Here is a 20,461-nt window from a genome sequence, read left to right as displayed (position 1 = left end):
TTAATAAGATGATGCTACAAGCTTGGCACAACTATTTTTGGGTAGTTTATCCTATTATTCTTCACAGTATCTCTCAAGCTCCATCAGGTTGGATGGAGATCGTCAGGTGCTGAGGATACCTGGTTTCATCCAGACATCTCCGCCCTTTCAGAGTGACCAGCGGGTTCTTGGTCACCTCCCTGACTAAAGGCCTTCTCTCTCTATCGCTCAGTTTGGTTGGGTGGCCCGATCTAGTAGACACATATTAAGGATCATCAGTGGACACAGGATGATACTGTGAATACTGTCCATTAGTTGATGACGCCACAGCCTGATCACAGCTACAGGTCCTATCAGGTTTTATTATTAGTTCCTCGTGCTTAAACAATGATGATACATTCCAAGGGACATTTGTTAAAGTACCAGGATAATTAATTCTTGAAGAACTGTTCGTGTTTTTCACTGCACTGGTCTCTGTGTGTCTAAATTCAGGTTCTGCAGCATTGCTTGCTGTTACGGGTGTTACTGAACTCCTGTATAAAATCCCTCCTCTCAGAATAGACAATTTCACAGAGAGAGACAAGAGACGACAAGACTCCCATCATATTCAGGTATGATCTTAAAGTTACTAGTTCAAATTATAGATTCTAAACATTTACAAAATTCAAAAAAGTGGACTTACTTAAAGCAAAATTACTAATTGACACTTATTGTATATTACATAGCTTCACAGCTTGTTTTCAGTTTTTAACCGTACAGCAACAGAGGGATTGACTGTTCTCAAAGTTCTGTTAAATTGTTTTGATTGTATACTGAATAATGTTACAGGTCTAAGACAGTTTAACTCTATAACTACAAGATAAATGTATTGTAAGTGCTCTTGACATTTTTTATTAAAACATTAAAAAATCAAATTAAATCCCATGCAGGCATCATGTGTTGCAAATTTATATAAAATCTACACATTATGTTTTATACATTTTACTTTTAATATTATAATTTCAGAAATATTCAGTAGTTTTACTGAAGACACACTGCCCATCCAAAAACAAAACACTTTAGTTTGACAAATAGGTAATTACTGCATGGATGATTATGTTTCAGCTGCCATCAAGTTATTTAACCCTAATTGATGCAGTAAGTAGCTTCTCATTTTTTAAACACCCATATCTGAAGACACTGATCCTGTGGTCGTTCATCTGTTTCAGAAGGGTCAGATCAGATTTACCCTGTTCCAGAGTGATGGGTGCATCAGGGTAAGAAGAGATGCACCCATCATGCCTAGTGCCAATGCCCGTGGGGGCAGTGCTATTAACATACCTGAATATACTGAATGACCAGGTTATTCTAATGACAATGTCAGGATTCATCAGGCTCAAATTGTAGAAAAGAATTGTAAAAGTAGTTCAGGGAACATGACACATCATTTTCACACATGGATTGGCCACCACAGAGTCTAGACCTTAACCCCAGTGAGAATCTTTGGGATGTGCTGGAGGACACTTTTTGGTCTGACTCTCCCATCATCAATATTAATGCAGCTCTGGGAATAAATGTAACATTGCAGAAGCTTATTGAAACAATGTCCCTGTGAACATGTGCTGTAATCAAAGCTATAGGTGGTGGTGGAGTGTTTGACTTTTTAGACGAGCAGTGTATTTGTTCTATATTATCATATATTAACATTAACACGAGGTGGTCAGCAGGTGTCAGCCTGGGAAACATTTAATGCTGGCTATGACTGACAGGTGTCGTCTGAAAAAACAGAAACACCACAATATTTTCCTCTGTAACAAAAATCCATTGAAACCAGTGGATAAACTAGAATGGTCATACTAGTCACTGTGTGTACTCATTTCGTTTCTCTTTGTCAACAGATTCAGGTTTTGCAGCATTATTAAGTGAGTAGATGGAAAAACCATTTTCCACATTTCCTTCTTCTGTCATATTTAATTATTAGATAATTATAACTGATGGATTCATGTGTAGACATTACGTTTTATGAGAAGCTGTAACTTGTTTTTACTATAAATAAATCTACTGATTATTTTTACAATTGATCTACAAAACAACTGATGTAAGTCAAGTTGTCACTGGTTCAAATATTGTGTGGAATTAAGAAGGAAGACATACTGTACAATATAAGGTTCTCATGAAAAACTTCACGTTTCATAAGTAACATAAAAATATTTTTTGAACATAGGTTTGTGATTTCTGTGCAGTAACAAAGTGTGTTGTTCACTGTCTGTATCTAAAGCTCAACATCCAATGGCAAGTGGCAAGTGGAGCAGTGGTCTCTGTGACTGCTGTAAGAGCGCGAGTACCTGTAAGAGTCCATATCACAAATTTAACCAATGTGTTTTATTTGGTATTTTAATTTGCAGAGCCTTTTCTAGTCATACTGAATCGCTTGAGATAGATTGAACCTCTCTGTTGTGTGATTTTTAGGTTGCTATGGTTTCTGGTGCTGCCCTTGTCTTGCGTGCACAGTTGCAGCACAATTTGGAGAGAACCGCTGTCTCCCACTATGCGACCTACTGAGCCCTGCTGCATTTGCAGCTTGTGGGATACCTCTGTGTGCTCCTCCTGCAGGGCTGTCTATGAGGGTCGCCATGCGAAACAAATACGGCATCAAGGTATGGCATGCACATATAAAAATTTACACATTTCACATGTGTATTTATAGATTCACATATATTTTTTTTGGTTCTCCTCAGGGTTCTGTCTGTAAGGACATTGCAACTTCCTGTTTCTGTGGGTGTTGCTCCTGGTGTCAGATGCACCGTGAGTTAAAACATCGCAAAAAACATCCAAACGTCGTCAAAGTTGCCAACACCCAGCCTGCGCCAGTGATGATGCAGCCTGCGATGCAACAACAAGTTGTTGTCGTGCATTAATTCGCTCAGTTTCATCTCAATAAAGAAATTTATAATAGTTTAACTGACTTTGCTGCTTGTTGTGTCCTTCAAAATATATTCTATATATCTTTATACTAATCTATGGAGCCCCACATACACATAGCCCAACATACAGGAACTAACATAACTTTCTTATATCTATTATTAGTTCAATTTTATATTCAAACAAAAACACCTTGAACTCCAAAGCATTTGTAAAAACATATGTATGTTTTATAGTTAGTTTCGCTGATATAAGGTGTTGTACAGTGCACCAAGCTCTTTTGCACAGTAGACATGCATTTATTTGCCATGGTTCCATGGTTATTCAGGAACAAATCAGTCTTTTCAGGTTGAAAACAGAAGCTTGTGTATTAATGGTTTTTACAAAGTTTTTACAATCCTTGAATTTTCTTTCCTGTTAAAAACTGTTTGCAGAACGATGAGCCATTGACCAAAACGATGAAGCTGGGACTTCCTGCTTTGACAAAAAACCTGTTAAAAGAAAACAAAAACATGTGAAACAGCTTTTTTTTTTTTTTACATGATGAAGTTAACTGATAAAAACATCTAGTTGTGCATTTCACAACCTTTCATAAACCCCTTATGACGAGTGAAAGATCAAGGTCGGATACGTCGCCCGGATTGGCGTCACCGGGGCCCCACCCTGGAGCCAGGCCTGGGGTTGGGGCACGTAGACGAGCGCCTGGTGGCTGGGATCTCTCCCACGGGACCCGGCCGGGCGCAGCCCGAAGGAGCGACGTGGGACCGCCTTCCCGTAGGCCCACCACCCGCAGGAAGGCGCATAAGGGGTCGGTGCAGTGTGGATTGGGTGGCAGCCGTGTGGAGGTGCCTCGACAACCCAATCCCTGGACAAAGAATCTGGCAATTGGGACATGGAATGTCACCTCACTGGGTGGAAAGGAGCCTGAACTTGTGCTGGAGGTTGAGCGGTACCGGCTAGAGATAGTCGGGCTCACTTCCACACACAGTCTGGGCTCTGGAACACAACTCCTTGAGAGAGGTTGGACTCTCTTCTACTCTGGAGTTGCCCATGGTGAGAGGCGGCGGGCAGGGGTGGGCTTGCTTATAGCCCCCCAGCTCAGCTGCCATGTGTTGGAGTTTTCCCCGGTGGACGAGAGAGTTGTTTCCCTGCGCCTTCGGGTAGGGGATAGGTCTCTCACCGTTGTTTGTGCCTACGGGCCAAATAGCGGTGTAGAGTACCCAGCTTTCATAGGGTCTCTGGAAGGGGTACTGGAAGGTGCTCCGACTGGGGACTCTGTCGTCCTATTGGGGGATTTCAACGCCCACGTGGGCAATGACAGTGATACCTGGAGGGGCGTGATTGGGAGGAACGGCCTCCCGGATCTGAACCCGAGTGGTGTTTTGTTATTGGACTTCTGTGCTAGTCACAGCTTGTCCATAACGAACACCATGTTCAAGCATAAGGGTGTCCATCAGTGCACGTGGCACCAGGACACCCTAGGTCGGAGGTCTATGATCGACTTTGTGGTTGTGTCATCTGACCTCCGACCATATGTCTTGGACACTCGGGTGAAGAGAGGGGCTGAGCTGTCAACTGATCACCACCTGGTGGTAAGTTGGATCCGATGGCGGAGGAGGGAGCGGGATAGACCTGGCAGACCCAAACGTATTGTGAGGGTCTGTTGGGAACGTCTCGTGGAACCCTCTGTCAGAGAGGTCTTCAACTCCCACCTCCGGGAGAGCTACAATCAGGTCCCGAGGGAGTCTGGAGACATTGAGTCCGAGTGGACCATGTTTTCCACCTCTATTGTCAATGCGGCTGTTCGGAGCTGTGGCCGTAGGGTCTCTGGTGCCTGTCGTGGCGGCAATCCCCGAACCCGGTGGTGGACACCGGAAGTAAGGGAAGCCGTCAAGCTGAAGAAGGAGTCTTATCAGGCCTGGTTGGCCTGTGGGACTCCTGATGCAGCTGATGGGTATCGGCAGGCCAAACGTGCCGCAGCCCGCGCGGTCGCAGAGGCAAAAACTCGGACCTGGGAAAAGTTCGGCGAGGCCATGGAGGAGGACTATCGGTCTGCCTCAAGGAAATTCTGGCAAACCGTCCGGCGCCTCAGAAGGGGAAAGCAGTTTCCCGCCAACACTGTTTACAGTGGAGGTGGGGAGTTGCTGACTTCGACTGGGGACGTTGTAGGACGGTGGAAGGAATACTTTGAGGATCTCCTCAACCCCGTCGTCACGCCTTCTGTTGAGGAAGCAGAGGCTGGGGACTCGGAGGTTGATTCGTCCATTTCCCTGGTCGAAGTCACCGAGGTAGTCAGTAAGCTCCTCGGTGGCAAGGCACCAGGGGTGGATGAAATTCGCCCCGAGTACCTTAAGTCTCTGGATGTTGTAGGGCTGTCTTGGCTGACACGCCTTTGCAGCATCGCGTGGAGATCGGGGACAGTACCTCTGGACTGGCAGATCGGGGTGGTGGTTCCTCTTTTTAAAAAGGGGGACCGGAGGGTGTGTTCCAACTATAGGGGGATCACACTCCTCAGCCTCCCTGGGAAAGTCTATTCCAGAGTGCTGGAGAGGAGAGTTAGGCCGCTAGTCGAACCTCGGATCCAGGAGGAACAATGCGGTTTTCGTCCTGGCCGTGGAACACTGGACCAGCTCCATACTCTTGCTAGGGTGCTCGAGGGTTCATGGGAGTTCGCTCATCCAGTCTACATGTGTTTTGTAGACTTGGAGAAGGCGTTTGACCGTGTCCCTCGTGGCATCCTGTGGGGGGTACTCCGGGAATACGGGATTCGGGACCCTTTGTTAAGGGCCATTCGGTCCTTGTATGACCGGAGTAGGAGCTTGGTTCGCATTGCCGGTAGTAAGTCAGACTTGTTCCCGGTGTATGTTGGACTCCGACAGGGCTGCCCTTTGTCACCGATCCTGTTCATTACTTTTATGGACAGGATTTCTAGGCGCAGCCAGGGGTCGGAGGGAATCCGGTTTGGGAATCACAGGATTTCATCTCTGCTTTTTGCAGATGATGTTGTCCTGTTGGCTTCATCAGACCGGGACCTCCAGCAGGCACTGGGGCGGTTTGCAGCCGAGTGTGAAGGGGCTGGGATGAGAATCAGCACCTCCAAGTCCGAGGCCATGGTTCTCAACCGGAAAAAGGTGGCTTGCACCCTCCAGGTTGGGGGGGAGATCCTCCCTCAAGTGGAGGAGTTTAAGTATCTTGGGGTCTTGTTCACGAGTGAGGGAAATAGGGAGCGTGAGATTGACAGACGGATTGGTGCATCGGCAGCAGTAATGCGGTCGGTGTACCGGTCCGTCGTGGTGAAAAAGGAGCTGAGCCGAAAGGCAAAGCTCTCGATTTACCGGTCAGTCTACGTCCCTACCCTCACCTATGGTCATGAGCTTTGGGTCATGACCGAAAGGACAAGGTCGCGGATACAAGCGGCCGAAATGAGTTTCCTCCGCAGAGTGGCTGGGCGCACCCTTAGAGACAGGGTGAGGAGCTCAGTCACCCGGGAGGAGCTCGGAGTAGAGCCGCTGCTCCTCTGCATCGAGAGGGGCCAGTTGAGGTGGCTTGGGCATCTGTTTCGGATGCCCCCGGGACGCCTCGTAGGGGAGGTTTTCCGGTCCTGTCCCACCGGGAGGAGGCCCCGGGGAAGACCCAGGACACGGTGGAGGGACTATGTCTCTCGGCTGGCCTGGGAACGCCTCGGTGTCCCCCCGGAAGAGCTGGAGGAGGTGTCTAGGGAGAGGGAAGTCTGGGCATCTCTGCTAAAGCTGCTCCCCCCGCGACCCGGCCCCGGATAAGCGGAAGAAAATGGATGGATGGATGGATGGACTCTATAATACAACAACAACTTATACATCATTACTTTTTTTTTTATACAACAGCGTCCTGCCAGAAGCATATCATCAAATTAAATACGTCAGTAAACTAATGACGTTTTTAATTTCTTGCCTGTTTAAAGAGTTCCCAAACTCCGGATGAAAGCAGGATGTATTAAACATGTAGTTTACATGTTTCTCATGAGATTATTATGTAATTTTTGAATGGCTGCTGAAACCTAAAATAATAATATAATAACATAATAATAATTCAGCAAAACAAATTAAGCACATAAGCACTGACATTACTTAAAATTGCTACTTATTGTATGCCTCGTAAGACATAAAAAAGAAGAAGCCTTAGAAGCTGTTGGACACTTGCCGGCTAATCAAAACGAACAATCGGCAGAGGTCATCGCTTAAATCAAAATAAAAATCACACTTAATCTTAGTGGATGTACCTTTTATGCTGCAACACTTGCAAAAGTGACATTTCTAGATTCACTTGGTAAAGCACCTCCTTCTCTTCATCTTCAAAGTACAGCTAGAAGGTATAAAAAGTCAAATGTGATTATTTAGGATTAAAAATGTAACATTGTCATTTCATTTATTGATATAACTCCCTTTAACATTTACTTTTTACTATAACAAAAATAAAATATAGTACTGTAATATATATATATATACACACACATACATATATACATATACATATATACACACACACATTATAATATCATATAATCTTCACCAGATGTTGTAGCGATAGAACAAAACACAAACCTGCATATTCTGTGGGATGTATTTTTTGTCTGTGTCCCAAGGTGGAAGTTCTTCTCCAAACATAACGGTGAGGTGATCTATGAAACTGAGAAACAAAACCATGACTGTGAAGCAGAAATTCACAAACAGAAACCACAGTAAGGATCAGGATCAGCTTACCAGTTGCTCTCACAGAAGGCTGAGATGAAATCACTTTGCTGGTGTTCAGGATAAAGGAAGAGCACAGGCCAGTGCAGAGAGCCCTGCTGGTCCAGGAAGACCTGAGCCCCCGTGGCCTCTTGAGAGCTAAGGCCGTGCAGGCTCAGCTGTGCTATCGCTGCTGAGGAGCCTTCATCTTCATCCTCACTGTCTGAGCCGTGCTGACGAGGCTTCGTAGACTGGAGGAGCTTGATGCCTCGATCCTGAAGGAAATGCACAGTACACCATGTTACCATACACTTATTACAGTAAGGAAATACTGATTTACAATAACACTGATTCAGGTAGAATAGTGATTTTCAAACTGAAATTCACAATAGAACTTTCACAGGTTAGATGCTTATCTGACCAAGAGCCAGTTGAATTATCCTCTTAGTTTTAAAAAAGGATTCTTACCTTTATAGCAGCCAGAAGAGCTTCGTTCTCACCATGCAACTTCTTTTCTTTGGCCTTGGCTTTTCTAGCGTCTCTCTCTGTGGCTCTCTAAAGAAAATAATCATGGCTTAATGTTTGACTAGAATTAGTTTCACCAAAATACAGACAAATACCACCAATGCACTCAGGCCATTATACCTTGTGCTTATCTGCAGTAGCTCTCAGCTCCTGCAGCTTCTTCTCTGTAGGGTGGGCCTTGAGACCCTCGTCACACCACTTGACTGCCTCCGAAAAGATACGCAGTTCTATACAACACTGAGCTCCTGCAGAAACATGTACAAGGTATTAGTCTGGTGCATGTGGATGAATGTATGTTCATAACCACATACTTAAACATTATCTGATAAAAAATTAAAAAGAAATCACCTTAATGATAATATGCAACGATTATTTTACTACTCATTTTAGTATCACTAACATTGACCAACTCTGTTACACACCTCTGATCAAGGCTTTAAGGTGGTCTGGTTTGATCTTCTTTGCTGATGCAGCATCATTCAGTGCAGATCGCATGTTACCTGTGTGACATGTGTGAGTGAATTCACCAATTCCACCATCACTTAACAGGACTAGAAACACACTAATGTCTTATAATAAGTTAGAAATAAGAAAGAAATCACTGTAAATCTATCAAATTAACACCAGAGAAGTGTTTACCCAGATAAAAGTGTGCTGCAGCTCTGTTGGTGAGAAGAACAACGTTGAGGTCCTGGTCTCTGCATTTCTTTTTCAAACCTGCTGTATATGAAAGTATGGCCTTCTGGTAGTTCTTCTCTTTGAAAAAGGCATTTCCCTCATCTTTCAGGCTTCGTGCTTGCTCTGAAAAGGAACAAGGTTCATTGAAAACATCATTAAACAACATGTTCTTCAGCTGATTCAGGGACTAAAGCTGTGGTCCACGTACCCTCCGGAGGCCTGTCTTCATCATGGATAATGGCCTGGAGACAAGCCAGTTCTGGGTATTTTTTAGGGTCAATCTCTTCAGGGGCTGTTTTCATGAACATTGGTACTTTATTAAACTCCTGGATGAAGTAAAAAACAAAAGAGTCACTGAAGTGGACACAACATTGACCTCCGTAACATCAGGTACGTTAGCTTGCTAGCTAACAACAAGAAAATCTCAGTGAACAGCTCTGTTAGGTAGAAATATCTCTCTGCTTGATGTTGAAAGCTGCATGTTATTAATACCTCCTCCCAACGATCTTCAGAAAAGGCATTTTTATATCTCTCAGTCTTGAATTTATCCATGAACTCGTCCATGCCATCGTCGCTGTCAATTTGCTCCGTTGAAGACGCCATTTTCGATCAAAATGTATTTTTCAACCACCGATTTTTTATTTAACAATCTTACAGAAATATATTATATCATGGGATTATTGACACCAGCCTATTGGTTTTACTACAGTTAATCTGAATCTACAAGTTGCCGAGCTCCTTGTTTACACATGTGCGTCGGCAGTGCAACGTTAATAAAGGTCCGTGTGGAAACAGATGAGTGATGCGTTCACTTCCCTCTGAACGATACGTGATTAGACAACTGTGCTTTATTCTTATTTTTAAGGCAAAGTATTATAATAAAAATTATTATTTAAGATCTGCAGATTAAGGTTTTACACACAACGTATATGTAAATAAATGTGATGCATAGATTTTAGAACTCTAAATAATGTGTGGAGATTCAGTATTCTAACAGCACCAGTGTTTTACACTTTTGTCATGACAATCATAAAATAAACTGCAGAACCAACCAGAAACTTCCAGTTTTTTTAATGACATAAGACAAATTATTAAAGGTTCTTTTTCCATTCACCTCATTTAATGTATCATAAGCTTGTTGTACAACATACACAAAGACATTTCCTCCCACATTCAGTTGTTCTTCACACAGTTTCGACTTTTCCCAGTAGATCTAACAGTCCATCTTTATTAAGAAACACTGTCTCTCCCGTCTGCTGACAGATCACCTCAAACCTGGGTATCTCCTCTAAAGTGCTCTGCCCTACAACAATAACATACGGGTAGCCCAGTATGCTGGCGTCCTTCAGCCTCTTTCCAATCGTCATCTGTGTGCGATCATCGAGAACAACCTCACCTCTCAACTGAGGCAAAGTCTCTCCCAAAGTGTGAACAAGGTCCTCAGCTATGACTGTCGCCTCGTCCACCTTGCTGCCCTTCTTAGGAGATAAAATACAAACCTGGTAAGGGGCGAGAAGCCCGGGCCAGCGAATCCCCTCCTCTGTTGACATTACCTCAATGGCTGCAGCGAGAATACGTGTTACTCCAAGACCGTAGCAGCCCATTTCAGCAATGCTAGGCTTGTTTTGAGCACTGCTGAAGGTGGCACTGAATACATGAGAGTACTTCTTCCCCAGGTAAAAGGTGTGTCCTACCTCAATACCCTTTGACTCTACCAGTCTGCCTGTTTCACACTGAGGGCAGTCGTTTCTGTCTGATGCTATGGTCTCTACATTAGCAGAGAAGGAGCAGTTCTCACATTTCAGAAGCCTGTCCTCACCGATGTCTGCGGGAAGCTGGAACTCATGGGAAAGTTTACCGCCAATGTTTCCTGTGTCTGCCTGCACTTGAACGCAATGCAGGCCGAGCCGGGTGAACAGCCGAGTGTAAGCTTGGCACACAGATTCGTAGGTCTGGTAAGCGGCTTCTTCACTGACATCAAACGAGTACATGTCTTTCATGTAGAACTCCCTTCCGCGAAGAAGACCAAACTTTGGCTTCGGTTCATCTCTGAATTTCCTTGTGATCTGTTGTATACAAAATAATGTGAATATGTAAAACTGCAGCTTATTACAAGTAAATACATGTGTTACAACTGGATAGATCGTACCTGATAAAGAAGCAGAGGGAGCTGTCTGTAGGAGAGATTCACCTGGTGAGCAACAAGAGTCGTCACCGCCTCCTCATGTGTGGGACCTAAGCAGTAGTCAACTCCATGGCGGTCTTTCAGACGGAACAGCTCCTTTCCCATTAAATCCCAGCGCTCACTAGTTTTCCAGAGAACAGCTGAGCACAAACTGGGCATGTCCAGCTTCTGTCCCCCAATGCCCTGCATCTCCTGATCAATCACTCTCACCTAACGATCACAGAGCAAAGCAGCAACTGAATCAGAATCATCAAGATTATTAGCCCCCCTTATGTTATACATTACAAGAGGTCATAGATAGTTGCTTTGTTTCAGGTTACAGCCAAAAAGCTTCGTAACCTTGGCTCTAATTTAAGCTTATGGATAACTACAATAGTTTGTGAATAAGACTGTTATAAATGTTTTAATTAAGGGTTATTTTGGATCTAGGTGGGGGTTGTATGATACTGGACTGTATAGATTACAATATAATTTGTCTTTGAATCACTTTGTTTTCTCTTTCTAATATTTTTTATGTTGTAAAGTCATATTCTCGTGTCAGAAGAATTTTTATTTTTGTGAACCTGGCACAACCAGATGTTACTTACTTTTATTTTTCCAATTACAAAATAAGAAGTCATCTCACCAGCTTCTCCATGGAGCGGACAGCGGTAGGAAGGTAGTAGTAGCACCCTGGATTGGATGGGTGAATGAGGCCGGCCTGTTGCATGAGCCTCTGGCTTTTGCAAGTCATTTCTCCTTGCAGCCGGGTGTCCTGGCCCACATCACGCAAGTTTGACGGCTGGTAGAGTCGGGAAACCAAGAGTGTGGGTCTGATATGTCTGGAGTGGCTGGAGACAGGAGCGGTGACGTGCTCGGCACAGCCTGAATGGCTCCTCCTGGGAAGTAATGAGGCTCTGTGGAGATGCTGGAAAACTCTCAACCAAACCCAAGGCTTTACAGGCTCCATGGTAGATCAAGATGTCCCCTATTTCAGAGAATATATATGACAAATGAGTTAGAGCTGAAACAATGACTCATGTAACAGAGATTTATTGGAAATCATGCATCAGTCACTACAGACTATAGTAGTCTCTGTGTCTGAGGACACTTGCTAGTCTGTCGCCAAAAAGTAAGTGAACAAGCAGAAAAACCCACTAGTTGTGATCAACTTCAAGCACTGAAAAGGCGAGAATCAATCACATGTGATGATATTCAGCTCACAGTAATAAAGAAAAGACTGTAAATACAGACTCTTTGCATTAAACTGATTTGCCAATAAAAGTCATTGAAGCTTACTTTTAGATTTCAGAGAGAAATATCTTGACAGCACGCCGAAATCATCATAGTTTATTGGGTATTTTAACAGACAAAGTGAATAATCTGCAGCAAGTGTTATGTGTGTGACATTAAATAATAATAATCAGCTACACTAGAACAGAACAGGTGAAGTCAAGGCTGTAGCAACAAGGAAATCTCCTAATCTATTAGATGGTTTGTTTAGGCCGTAGATGCACTAAACTAACAGATTAATGAATAAGCGTGCGATGTGTAATAATGTAGAATAGATTTCACTGACAGGTGACAGCTTAGCTAGCTGAGTTAGCTTAGCTAGCTGAGTTAGCTTAGCTAGCTGAGTTAGCTTAGCTAGCTGAGTTAGCTTAGCTAGCTGAGTTAGCTTCCTCGGTTTGCACACAACAACAAGAACATGCGTAGCAGTGATAAACAACTCACCGTCGGATCGACAGCTACATTCCCTCTGTTCCGACTAGATTATGTAAATAAATAAGCAAAGAGTGGGATTTTTACTAAGTTGACAAACTGCTCAAGGTCCCTACAACATGCTGCCTTTCCTCATTAGCTCCACAACTACAAGCTCGTCGCCCCCTGCAGGCTCGGAGGAGGAAGTGCACATTTCTCTTTTTAGAGGTTTAAAGTAAATTGTTTCTTCAAATATTCCCCAACTATGAGCACCACCAAGTTATTAAAATGTCAGCAATACTTCACTGATGTTTATTGTTGATTTAGGAATCAGTTATGAGACAATAGTCACAGACAGGACAGGTTATTCATGATCATATTCTAGTCTACATGTATTTGTGTGTCTGCCTTTAGTCCCCCACCCCCCATCAGTTTGTTTTCCATCTGTTTTTGGTCACTCTGAGTCTGTTTATACATATATTTAGTTGTGATGTGTCTATTTTTTTTTAATGTTGTGTATTAATGAATCATGTTAAAATAATGTTTAGTTAACAGATCATGTGATAGAAGTGAGGTCTGAGGAGTCAGGAGCGTCACTGTGGCATCTCTGTGTGGGAGCCAACATGGAGGCAGAGGAAAAGCATACAGCTCCTGTTTGGGTGAATTGAGTGAGTGAAATGGACACATACTGAGAAGCTTTCAAATGAATAAAAGATATATTTTTTATTATGTCTCCTAAAGAGAGACACAGGAAGAGATAAAAACAAACTTAAAAACATCTCTATTATTTACTCTTTAATTGGACCACTGTAGCTGTAACAGCTATAATTGTCTCCTGACCTCTGGTGTTTTGTACTGGATAAGATTGGTGCAGGTTTAGAACCATTTTCAGCTTTTTATAGGTGTGTACCATTTGGCGAATTAAACATTTCCACAGCAAAACTGTTTGCTGTTTGAACTGCGTGCTGGTGGGGAAGCATTTTGGTTAATAAAGATGTTCGTACTGGCCTCAGCTTGTTACTGTCAGTAAGAAAGAGCTGAACTTGAAAGTTCAGTTGCTAAAAGTGTTTTGCACTTGTCACATTTTTTCGTTATCAGCTAGTGAAATAAAGCTCAGTGTAAAACTCTTTCTGCTGATTTCCTTCACTCCGATGTCACACTATATTATATCAAAGCAATTTTTTATCACATGAAATTTTTCCTCGTTCTGTAAATTCTGGATTTAGACTTTATTGAACTGAAAACAGGATGTGTCTAGATGCAAGGAAGGGGAAATGGATGAAAGCTCAATGGCTCAAAAACACATTTAATGAGTCATTTGGTTTTGGTACTCACGTGCTACGTACTAATTTCACATCAGCACTAACGTTTAATACAGTATGATAGGTTTGGAACCTGTCACTCCAGAGGTCTGCTTTTGTATTTAAATGATTGTTTGGAAACTATTCTTCACTTTAGATATGTTGTGTTTCAAGGCTTGGTTGTGTTTCTTTGCCGTGTCCTTGCAGGTTCTCAGTGTCCACCTGACTGTCACATGTGAAGGTAATACTCTAAAAGATAAACCAGACAAAACGTTCCAGCACCCACACTTTTATTCACAGGACAAAATAGCATACCCCAAAATAAAAAGGTTTCTGTTCTCGAACTTTACGGATTAACACACTTAACACTTACTATAAAACCACCAGGATTATAAACTAAACTTAAAGAGGAAACAAAAAAACAAAACAGTGTGACAGTAGGTGTTCTTGCAGAAGAGTCACGGCCACAGAAGTGGACAAATACAGGACACGATTTGGTGAAGAGAGCACTAAGATGGAGCTTTCTGCCTTGTTTACCCAAGATTTTGTCTGGGCGGTGACCAAATTGGCCATTTGGAGACTTAAATCATATTATAACTGTTGGCTATATTTTTTTTAACACAGCCACATAAACTACTAATAATGATGTGTCTGTGTCTTAGTCAGCAGCAGTGATGGGCAAATGAAGATAAAAAATAAAAGCAAAATTAATTAAAGTGAGAAATAAGTTGACCTCAGGTTTAAACTGTAAACTTGAACTTTTCTCTAATACCCACAGAGTAAATCACGTCCACAAAGAGGCACAAGGCGAGAAAACAAACAGGAGAATATTGTGGAAAAGCAGAAAAATACAACTTTTATTTTCCATAAAGCAGAAACAGTTTTAAACAAAACAGGTGACACTTTCCATTTGTCACTGTTGAGTAAAATATACTGTTTTGGTACAATTGATGAGTTTTTATTGAGTGTACTATACTACCCCATATAATCTTCGTCTTTTGTTGACATTATACTGTACTGCAGTCTGTCTTAATGCACGTTTGCCGGCTTTATAGCATTTTATGCCAGCAATTTTAAACCATTATTCCCTCAGTCAGTCAATGACACATAGGCACCTGATGGTCGGCTCGCATGGCAAACACAGCTGAGTGTCTCGGTCTCTTGTCCTTCAGGTGGAGGACATCGTTAACCCTGCAGGTTTCAGATAGACTGAAGATGCACGTCTACACTGATGTATTACCAGAGACCCATTAGGTTTGTGCCTGTTCCATCCATTTATCCAGTGGCTCTGGTTGTAAGATCCAGTTCCCAGAACAATGGACGACTGAACGTCTCAGCGAGATATGAACAATCCCCTTAGGACAGGTTTATCTGCAAGCATCATGTTGACGAACAGGAAGAGACACAAAACTATCACAAAGTGGAACAAAATGTTTGTTTCAACCTATTGCCAAAGTAACCCCTGACCCTGCAAGATCGTCTACCAGTGTGAATAAGATTTGTTGAAAACATAACGTACAAAAGTAAACAGTTAAAGTTTAATGATGCATTATAGTGATTTTCGAGAGCAGCCTTTGACCTTTATGAGCTTCAGTAAAACATTTCCTGTAGTTATATTGATACGACCTTCATTAGGTTCTCCTGCTGTTCTTTATATTACAGGGTTTTCTTAGTTGTATAATTTCCAGATATCTGATTCCTCTTTGAGAAATTTAGCTTTTAGCTTATTGTGTTTACACTCACTCACCATAATGCTAGGCCCACCAGTGTTGGCGGTCTGCATTACATCAACAGGTGTTTCTAATATTTTGTCCCCCTATTAACATAATAAGCGGACAAAAATCTAGAAATACCTGAGACATTCTTGCCATGTTTCAGTAGAGTTACTGACCTTCAAATCATCATGTTTCATTCAGGCCAGTTGTGCCTCCAGCTATTTGTGAGACTGAAATGGAAAACATGTAGGAGCTTTGTAATTTAATAGAAGTTAATAACTTCCCCCCACGATGGGAGGAAACCTTTGCTGCTTTTGCTGCAGCTGCTACTCAGTTTGTGAGAATCACATATTTCTGTCACGCTTCTGTTAAATCGCAGAAACACTTTTCCTGCTTCAATTCTAAACAAATGTTGCTCAAGGGCTTAGGACACAGTGGCACTTTTACTTTAGTGTGTAGTGTAGTGTATGTGACTGTGCTTGGTGAAAACAGTTCTGATTACGGCCGTCAGTACACACACACAGACGCTGCAGGAAAATGGTGAACACAAAGAAATGCTGCTAGATTTCTGTTTCTGTCATCAGGGTTTAATCATCACACAACACCTCCGATTTGTGTTTTAGCCTTTAAAAGACCGAGGTTTCATGAAGCATTAGTGTTTTTCAGACGGTTTCTATTAAAGACCCTTGTCGGTCTCTCTGTTGGTTTTATGGTTCACCGAGAAATTCGAATGAAAGTGTTTTGGAGCCAGAGCAGGATTATAATCAAAGCAAACAAGCAGCATAGTCAGGCTAAATTAATAAACCTGTGTCTGTTGATGCTGCATGATAAACTCAGGATGAGGAAATAATGAAAGAAAAGAAAAAGGGCACGAACGTGGTTGACGAAACATTTCCAAATAAAGGTCCTCAATTATTAATAATAATACAGAGCTTATTATTATCGTGGAGTTGTCAGCAGAGGAGTTATCATTAAGCTGAATCGGCTGACAATGAATTATTTATTTTTTATTATGATGCCTGTGCATACAACAAGACCCAGCAAGCTAGTAAAGGTCAGCTTATATCATTTTAAACAGTACTAACAAATCAATCAATTTTTTATTATTTTATTTTCAGGATTTAATTCATACATAATCATTAAAAATACAGAATATCATCGGTCTCAGCTGCTAAAAATACCAAATGATGGAGAAGTTCTTCAATCTCCAAATCTGTATGTAAAGGCTAATCTGGAAAACAGTATAGGGATGTTGTAAATATCATATATATTCTATTTTTGTGTATTGTGATTGTCATGTCGAACAAAAGAGAATACAACTTCATGGACCTCCACCATGAACTATAATGTCCGGTTGAGTATCACGCTGCACCATCAGCAGCGCCGTAATAACCTGCATGATGAGCTGTCAACATTGACTTTTTTTCCTCTCACATGGCCCAAACTGCTGTAAAGTGAAACGCAGTCAGGCCATCAAGAGCTGTAAACACATGGAACATCTGTTTGACTTCAGGGGGGAATCACTTTGCATCACTTAATTAGCCGTGCACTGTAGGGAAGATTGGTGCAATCATAGCTTTAAATACTCACAGGGAGGCTGACAGTAGTGCTCCTCATCTAATGTGATTGACAGCTGATGGTTGTAAAGGGCTGATGGACGTTGCTCTCTCTTAAATGGCTCAAAGTGGTCACGGAGGGGACGACGGGAAACATAAACATCAGTCTATCATAGTCATGACAGAGTGATGGTTGTGTGTGTGTGTGTGTGTGATTGGGATGGGCTGAAGACCAGTTAGAAGGAGGTGGAGAGACGCTCTGCATTGATGAACTGAAAGGTGGATGGTATATAATGAAAGGAGGCACAAGCACTGGATCAACAACTGGTCCACTGTGCTGCAGCCTCCAAAAGACTCGAAGCAAGACAGAAAGGGACTCGAAGACAGACAACAACAACTTGGGGTTAGAACAGAAACAGCATCCAGCATATCCAACATGCGGGCTCTGGTGGTTTTGCCTCTGCTCTTGTGGGCGATGGTGTGCGTGGTCCAGGTGAGAGCAGAGATGAAGGCAGTGAAGCTGTGCGGTCGAGAGTTCCTGAGGGCCGTCGTTTACACCTGCGGAGGCTCTCGCTGGAGGAGATTCCTCACGGAGTCAGACATCGATGGTGAGTCTAAATATTCCAATTCTAGTCTTTGTCCAGGAGTGACTGTGTTGAACCAGTGTTTTCTTCTATAAAATGTACCTATGAACAAGCAACTACAGGGAAAAACTTTTGCATTTGCTTTAGAATTTATTCCATGGTGACAACACTGAAGCTAAGCTATTTTCCCAAAATGTAGCGTGCCAATCAGAATCTTTGCAGACTTTCGGGAACTTTTAAAATATGAAATAGCATCTCAGACACACAGGAATTGTAAAGACTGGGCTGCTACTCATCAGGGGTTAAAGGTTGTACAGCCGATTCTGATTTGATGTTGTTGAATGTCTGACATTTATTTAGCTAAAATAATAAATAATAATAAAATAATTTTAGGTTGATAAGATTTTATTATTATTCATTACACCTTAATACTCCAAGGGAAACTGTTCTTTCACAATAGTCTTTGTGGTTCTTAAGAAGTCCTAGTAGCCTATTTCTTTGTTACCTTTTCTGACATCAAATGAACTCACTAAGCTGCTGACACTGCGTAAATTAACATTTTCTGTTAAATTAAATGGCAAACATTTGTTTGAAAGTTCGTCTGTAACTCTCCATTTAACCAGACTGCCATGCATTTCTTACTGTATGCTATTAATTTAGAGACTGCAGGACTGTGGGTGTGCAGGCAGACAGGTGCCCTTGCAGACATGTTGTCTGCTGTTCATGCTTTAATAGGCCAGAGGCTACGTATCTTGATTACATGCTGGACAGCCTCTCTCTTACCGTCTGTCACACACAAACAAACTCGGTTAGCCTATCGGTTGTGCTGATTAGAAAGAGTAAAGTGACACCGTAGAAGACAAATAACAGTGGGTTTATCTGTACGGTCGTTTAGAGTTTCCTTATTAAATGGAAACATGGACATGAATTACAGAAGACTGATCTGAAAACATTTCTTCTTTGTTTACACTACTGGAAACAACTGGGACAAATTGATATTTGCAGAGAAATGTGTCTATGAACCTGGTTAATGGACCAAATTATACCAATGCTGAACATGTTCTGTACTCAGTTTTGCGTTGTGTTGTTCCAGGTTTGTCCACAGGGGAGCAGAGCAGCTTGGAGAGCTTCAGCAGCATCAGCTCGGGCTCCCAGTTAACCAGACGAGACAGTAACATGCTGACCACCGTGTGCTGCCAGGTGGGCTGCAGGAAGAGCGACCTCACCTTCCTCTGCTGAGAACCACCTCCTCTCTTCTTCTCTTTTATTCATTCGTGTGACCAAAATGACTGTTTTCTCCCAAGTGGCTTAACAGATTGCAAATCAGAATCAAGTTTTAAAAGATGATCGCCACTGTGTGTATAACACTGCTTAAACCTGCAGCTGGCATTTAGCTAATTGTTTGATACGTTTGTTTTTAGTTTTGAAATAAGTTGTTTGTTCATGTGAGCATCTATGAACATATTTCTGTACCCGAGCTGATACGTGCAACCATCGGAACATATAAATTATATTATGAATGAATCTATGAGAATAGATACAAAAGGTGAGGTCAGTGTTTCAAATTAAATAGGTTCAGCAGTGCAAAGAAAGAGCAGATAATCTCAGTCTGAGTTTATCTGCTATATGTAGCTAGTATCCACAGTGTTGAAGGTCTGTACGATTTCCATGTCTGCTTTTATGTATTTATAAACCTGAGCTTCATATCATTTTGCTATTTTTGTGAAATAAATGTTCTTGCACAGGCCTGGTATACTGTGAGGTGTTTGTAGTAGTAAATTAAACAACAGAAAAAAAAAAGCGAGAGAGGTTGGGAATCACTGACATAGGGGTTAATGCACAGACCATGAGCGGGGACCTTTGCTGCATGTCACTCGGTACATCCAAATTCCCTTAATCATACATATCCTAATCTTTCCTAATATATATAAAGCAGGACAAAGTCCTGCATTCGCCAACAAGATAAATGCTAAATGTAGGACAAAGAACACTGCAAACAGAGGATCCAGTTATAACTTTTATTGGTTTTGGAAAGAAGCAAACTAAGTTTCTCAGTTGATCTTAGCATTGTTATGTACTGTACAAACAGCTTGCACATGAGTTTGAGGTTAACGGTACAGAACCAAAAAGCATCCTGGCTTATAGCACACATAAACACACTCCCTGCTCTCTTCTCAACATTAATACAGGTAACTGACACTCAGAACAACACGCCATTTCAGTACGATCCATCATCAGATAGATGCACCACCTTTTACTGCATGCTCTGCATGCAATAATGAATTACTGCAGGACAAACTCACCACAGAGATGAAGTAAATACGTTTGGTTCCATTTTTCAAATAAGAAGATGCAAACAAACAGACAGAGACTGACTTTTGTTTTGCCTTTGAAGCTGAAAGAGTTGTAATCAGTAGCTGTAACTTAAAACAGATGGGATGTGTACGGTGGGCCTCTGTAGATAATGCTCTAGTGACTGTTGTACTGATAGCTTCTGAATTTACCCAGAAGGCAACAACTGTCAGGCAGCTGATCCACTCGGTCAAATAGATGAAAAACGTACATGACTGGATGTATTACCACAAGCTAAATGGCACCAACCATGTACAATAACACCTCAGTGTTCTCTTAGATGAGTTCTGCACACTGGT

At 42.2% G+C, this 20,461-nt stretch overlaps 4 protein-coding genes across 4 annotated transcripts; 2 read left to right on the top strand and 2 right to left on the bottom strand.

Moving 5' to 3' along the window:
* The first annotated feature begins 531 nt into the window (after positions 1-531).
* On the top strand, positions 532-2,992 carry LOC113152845 (cornifelin homolog A-like). The gene is made up of 5 exons (XM_026346312.1): positions 532-590; positions 1,857-1,880; positions 2,237-2,305; positions 2,428-2,615; positions 2,697-2,992. Exons 3-5 carry the CDS (start codon positions 2,248-2,250, stop codon positions 2,874-2,876), a joined length of 426 nt encoding a protein of 141 aa, XP_026202097.1. The 5' UTR covers positions 532-590; positions 1,857-1,880; positions 2,237-2,247; the 3' UTR covers positions 2,877-2,992.
* Positions 2,993-3,087: 95 nt separating this feature from the next.
* On the bottom strand, positions 3,088-9,558 carry ttc4 (tetratricopeptide repeat domain 4). The gene is made up of 10 exons (XM_026346311.1): positions 9,282-9,558; positions 8,998-9,115; positions 8,751-8,912; positions 8,534-8,611; positions 8,232-8,356; positions 8,055-8,141; positions 7,620-7,861; positions 7,461-7,545; positions 7,139-7,221; positions 3,088-3,371 (listed from the first exon to the last, which is right to left on the bottom strand). Exons 1-10 carry the CDS (start codon positions 9,390-9,392, stop codon positions 3,272-3,274), a joined length of 1,191 nt encoding a protein of 396 aa, XP_026202096.1. The 5' UTR covers positions 9,393-9,558; the 3' UTR covers positions 3,088-3,271.
* Positions 9,559-9,844: 286 nt separating this feature from the next.
* Positions 9,845-12,827, bottom strand: pars2 (prolyl-tRNA synthetase 2, mitochondrial). Its single transcript, XM_026346310.1, has 4 exons — positions 12,688-12,827; positions 11,600-11,941; positions 10,939-11,184; positions 9,845-10,855 (listed from the first exon to the last, which is right to left on the bottom strand). Exons 2-4 carry the CDS (start codon positions 11,921-11,923, stop codon positions 9,974-9,976), a joined length of 1,452 nt encoding a protein of 483 aa, XP_026202095.1. The 5' UTR covers positions 11,924-11,941; positions 12,688-12,827; the 3' UTR covers positions 9,845-9,973.
* A 4,835-nt stretch (positions 12,828-17,662) lies between these two features.
* On the top strand, positions 17,663-19,049 carry insl5a (insulin-like 5a). Its single transcript, XM_026346315.1, has 2 exons — positions 17,663-17,834; positions 18,904-19,049. The coding sequence occupies exons 1-2, from the start codon at positions 17,663-17,665 to the stop codon at positions 19,047-19,049; spliced, it is 318 nt and encodes a 105-aa protein (XP_026202100.1).
* The last annotated feature ends 1,412 nt before the right edge of the window (positions 19,050-20,461 follow it).

Source organism: Anabas testudineus, chromosome 4 (assembly GCF_900324465.2).
Source record: "Anabas testudineus chromosome 4, fAnaTes1.2, whole genome shotgun sequence".
Classification (NCBI taxonomy): domain Eukaryota; kingdom Metazoa; phylum Chordata; class Actinopteri; order Anabantiformes; family Anabantidae; genus Anabas; species Anabas testudineus.
The sequence above is the reverse complement of the archived record's forward strand: the minus strand, read 5'-3'. Positions and strand labels throughout refer to the sequence as shown.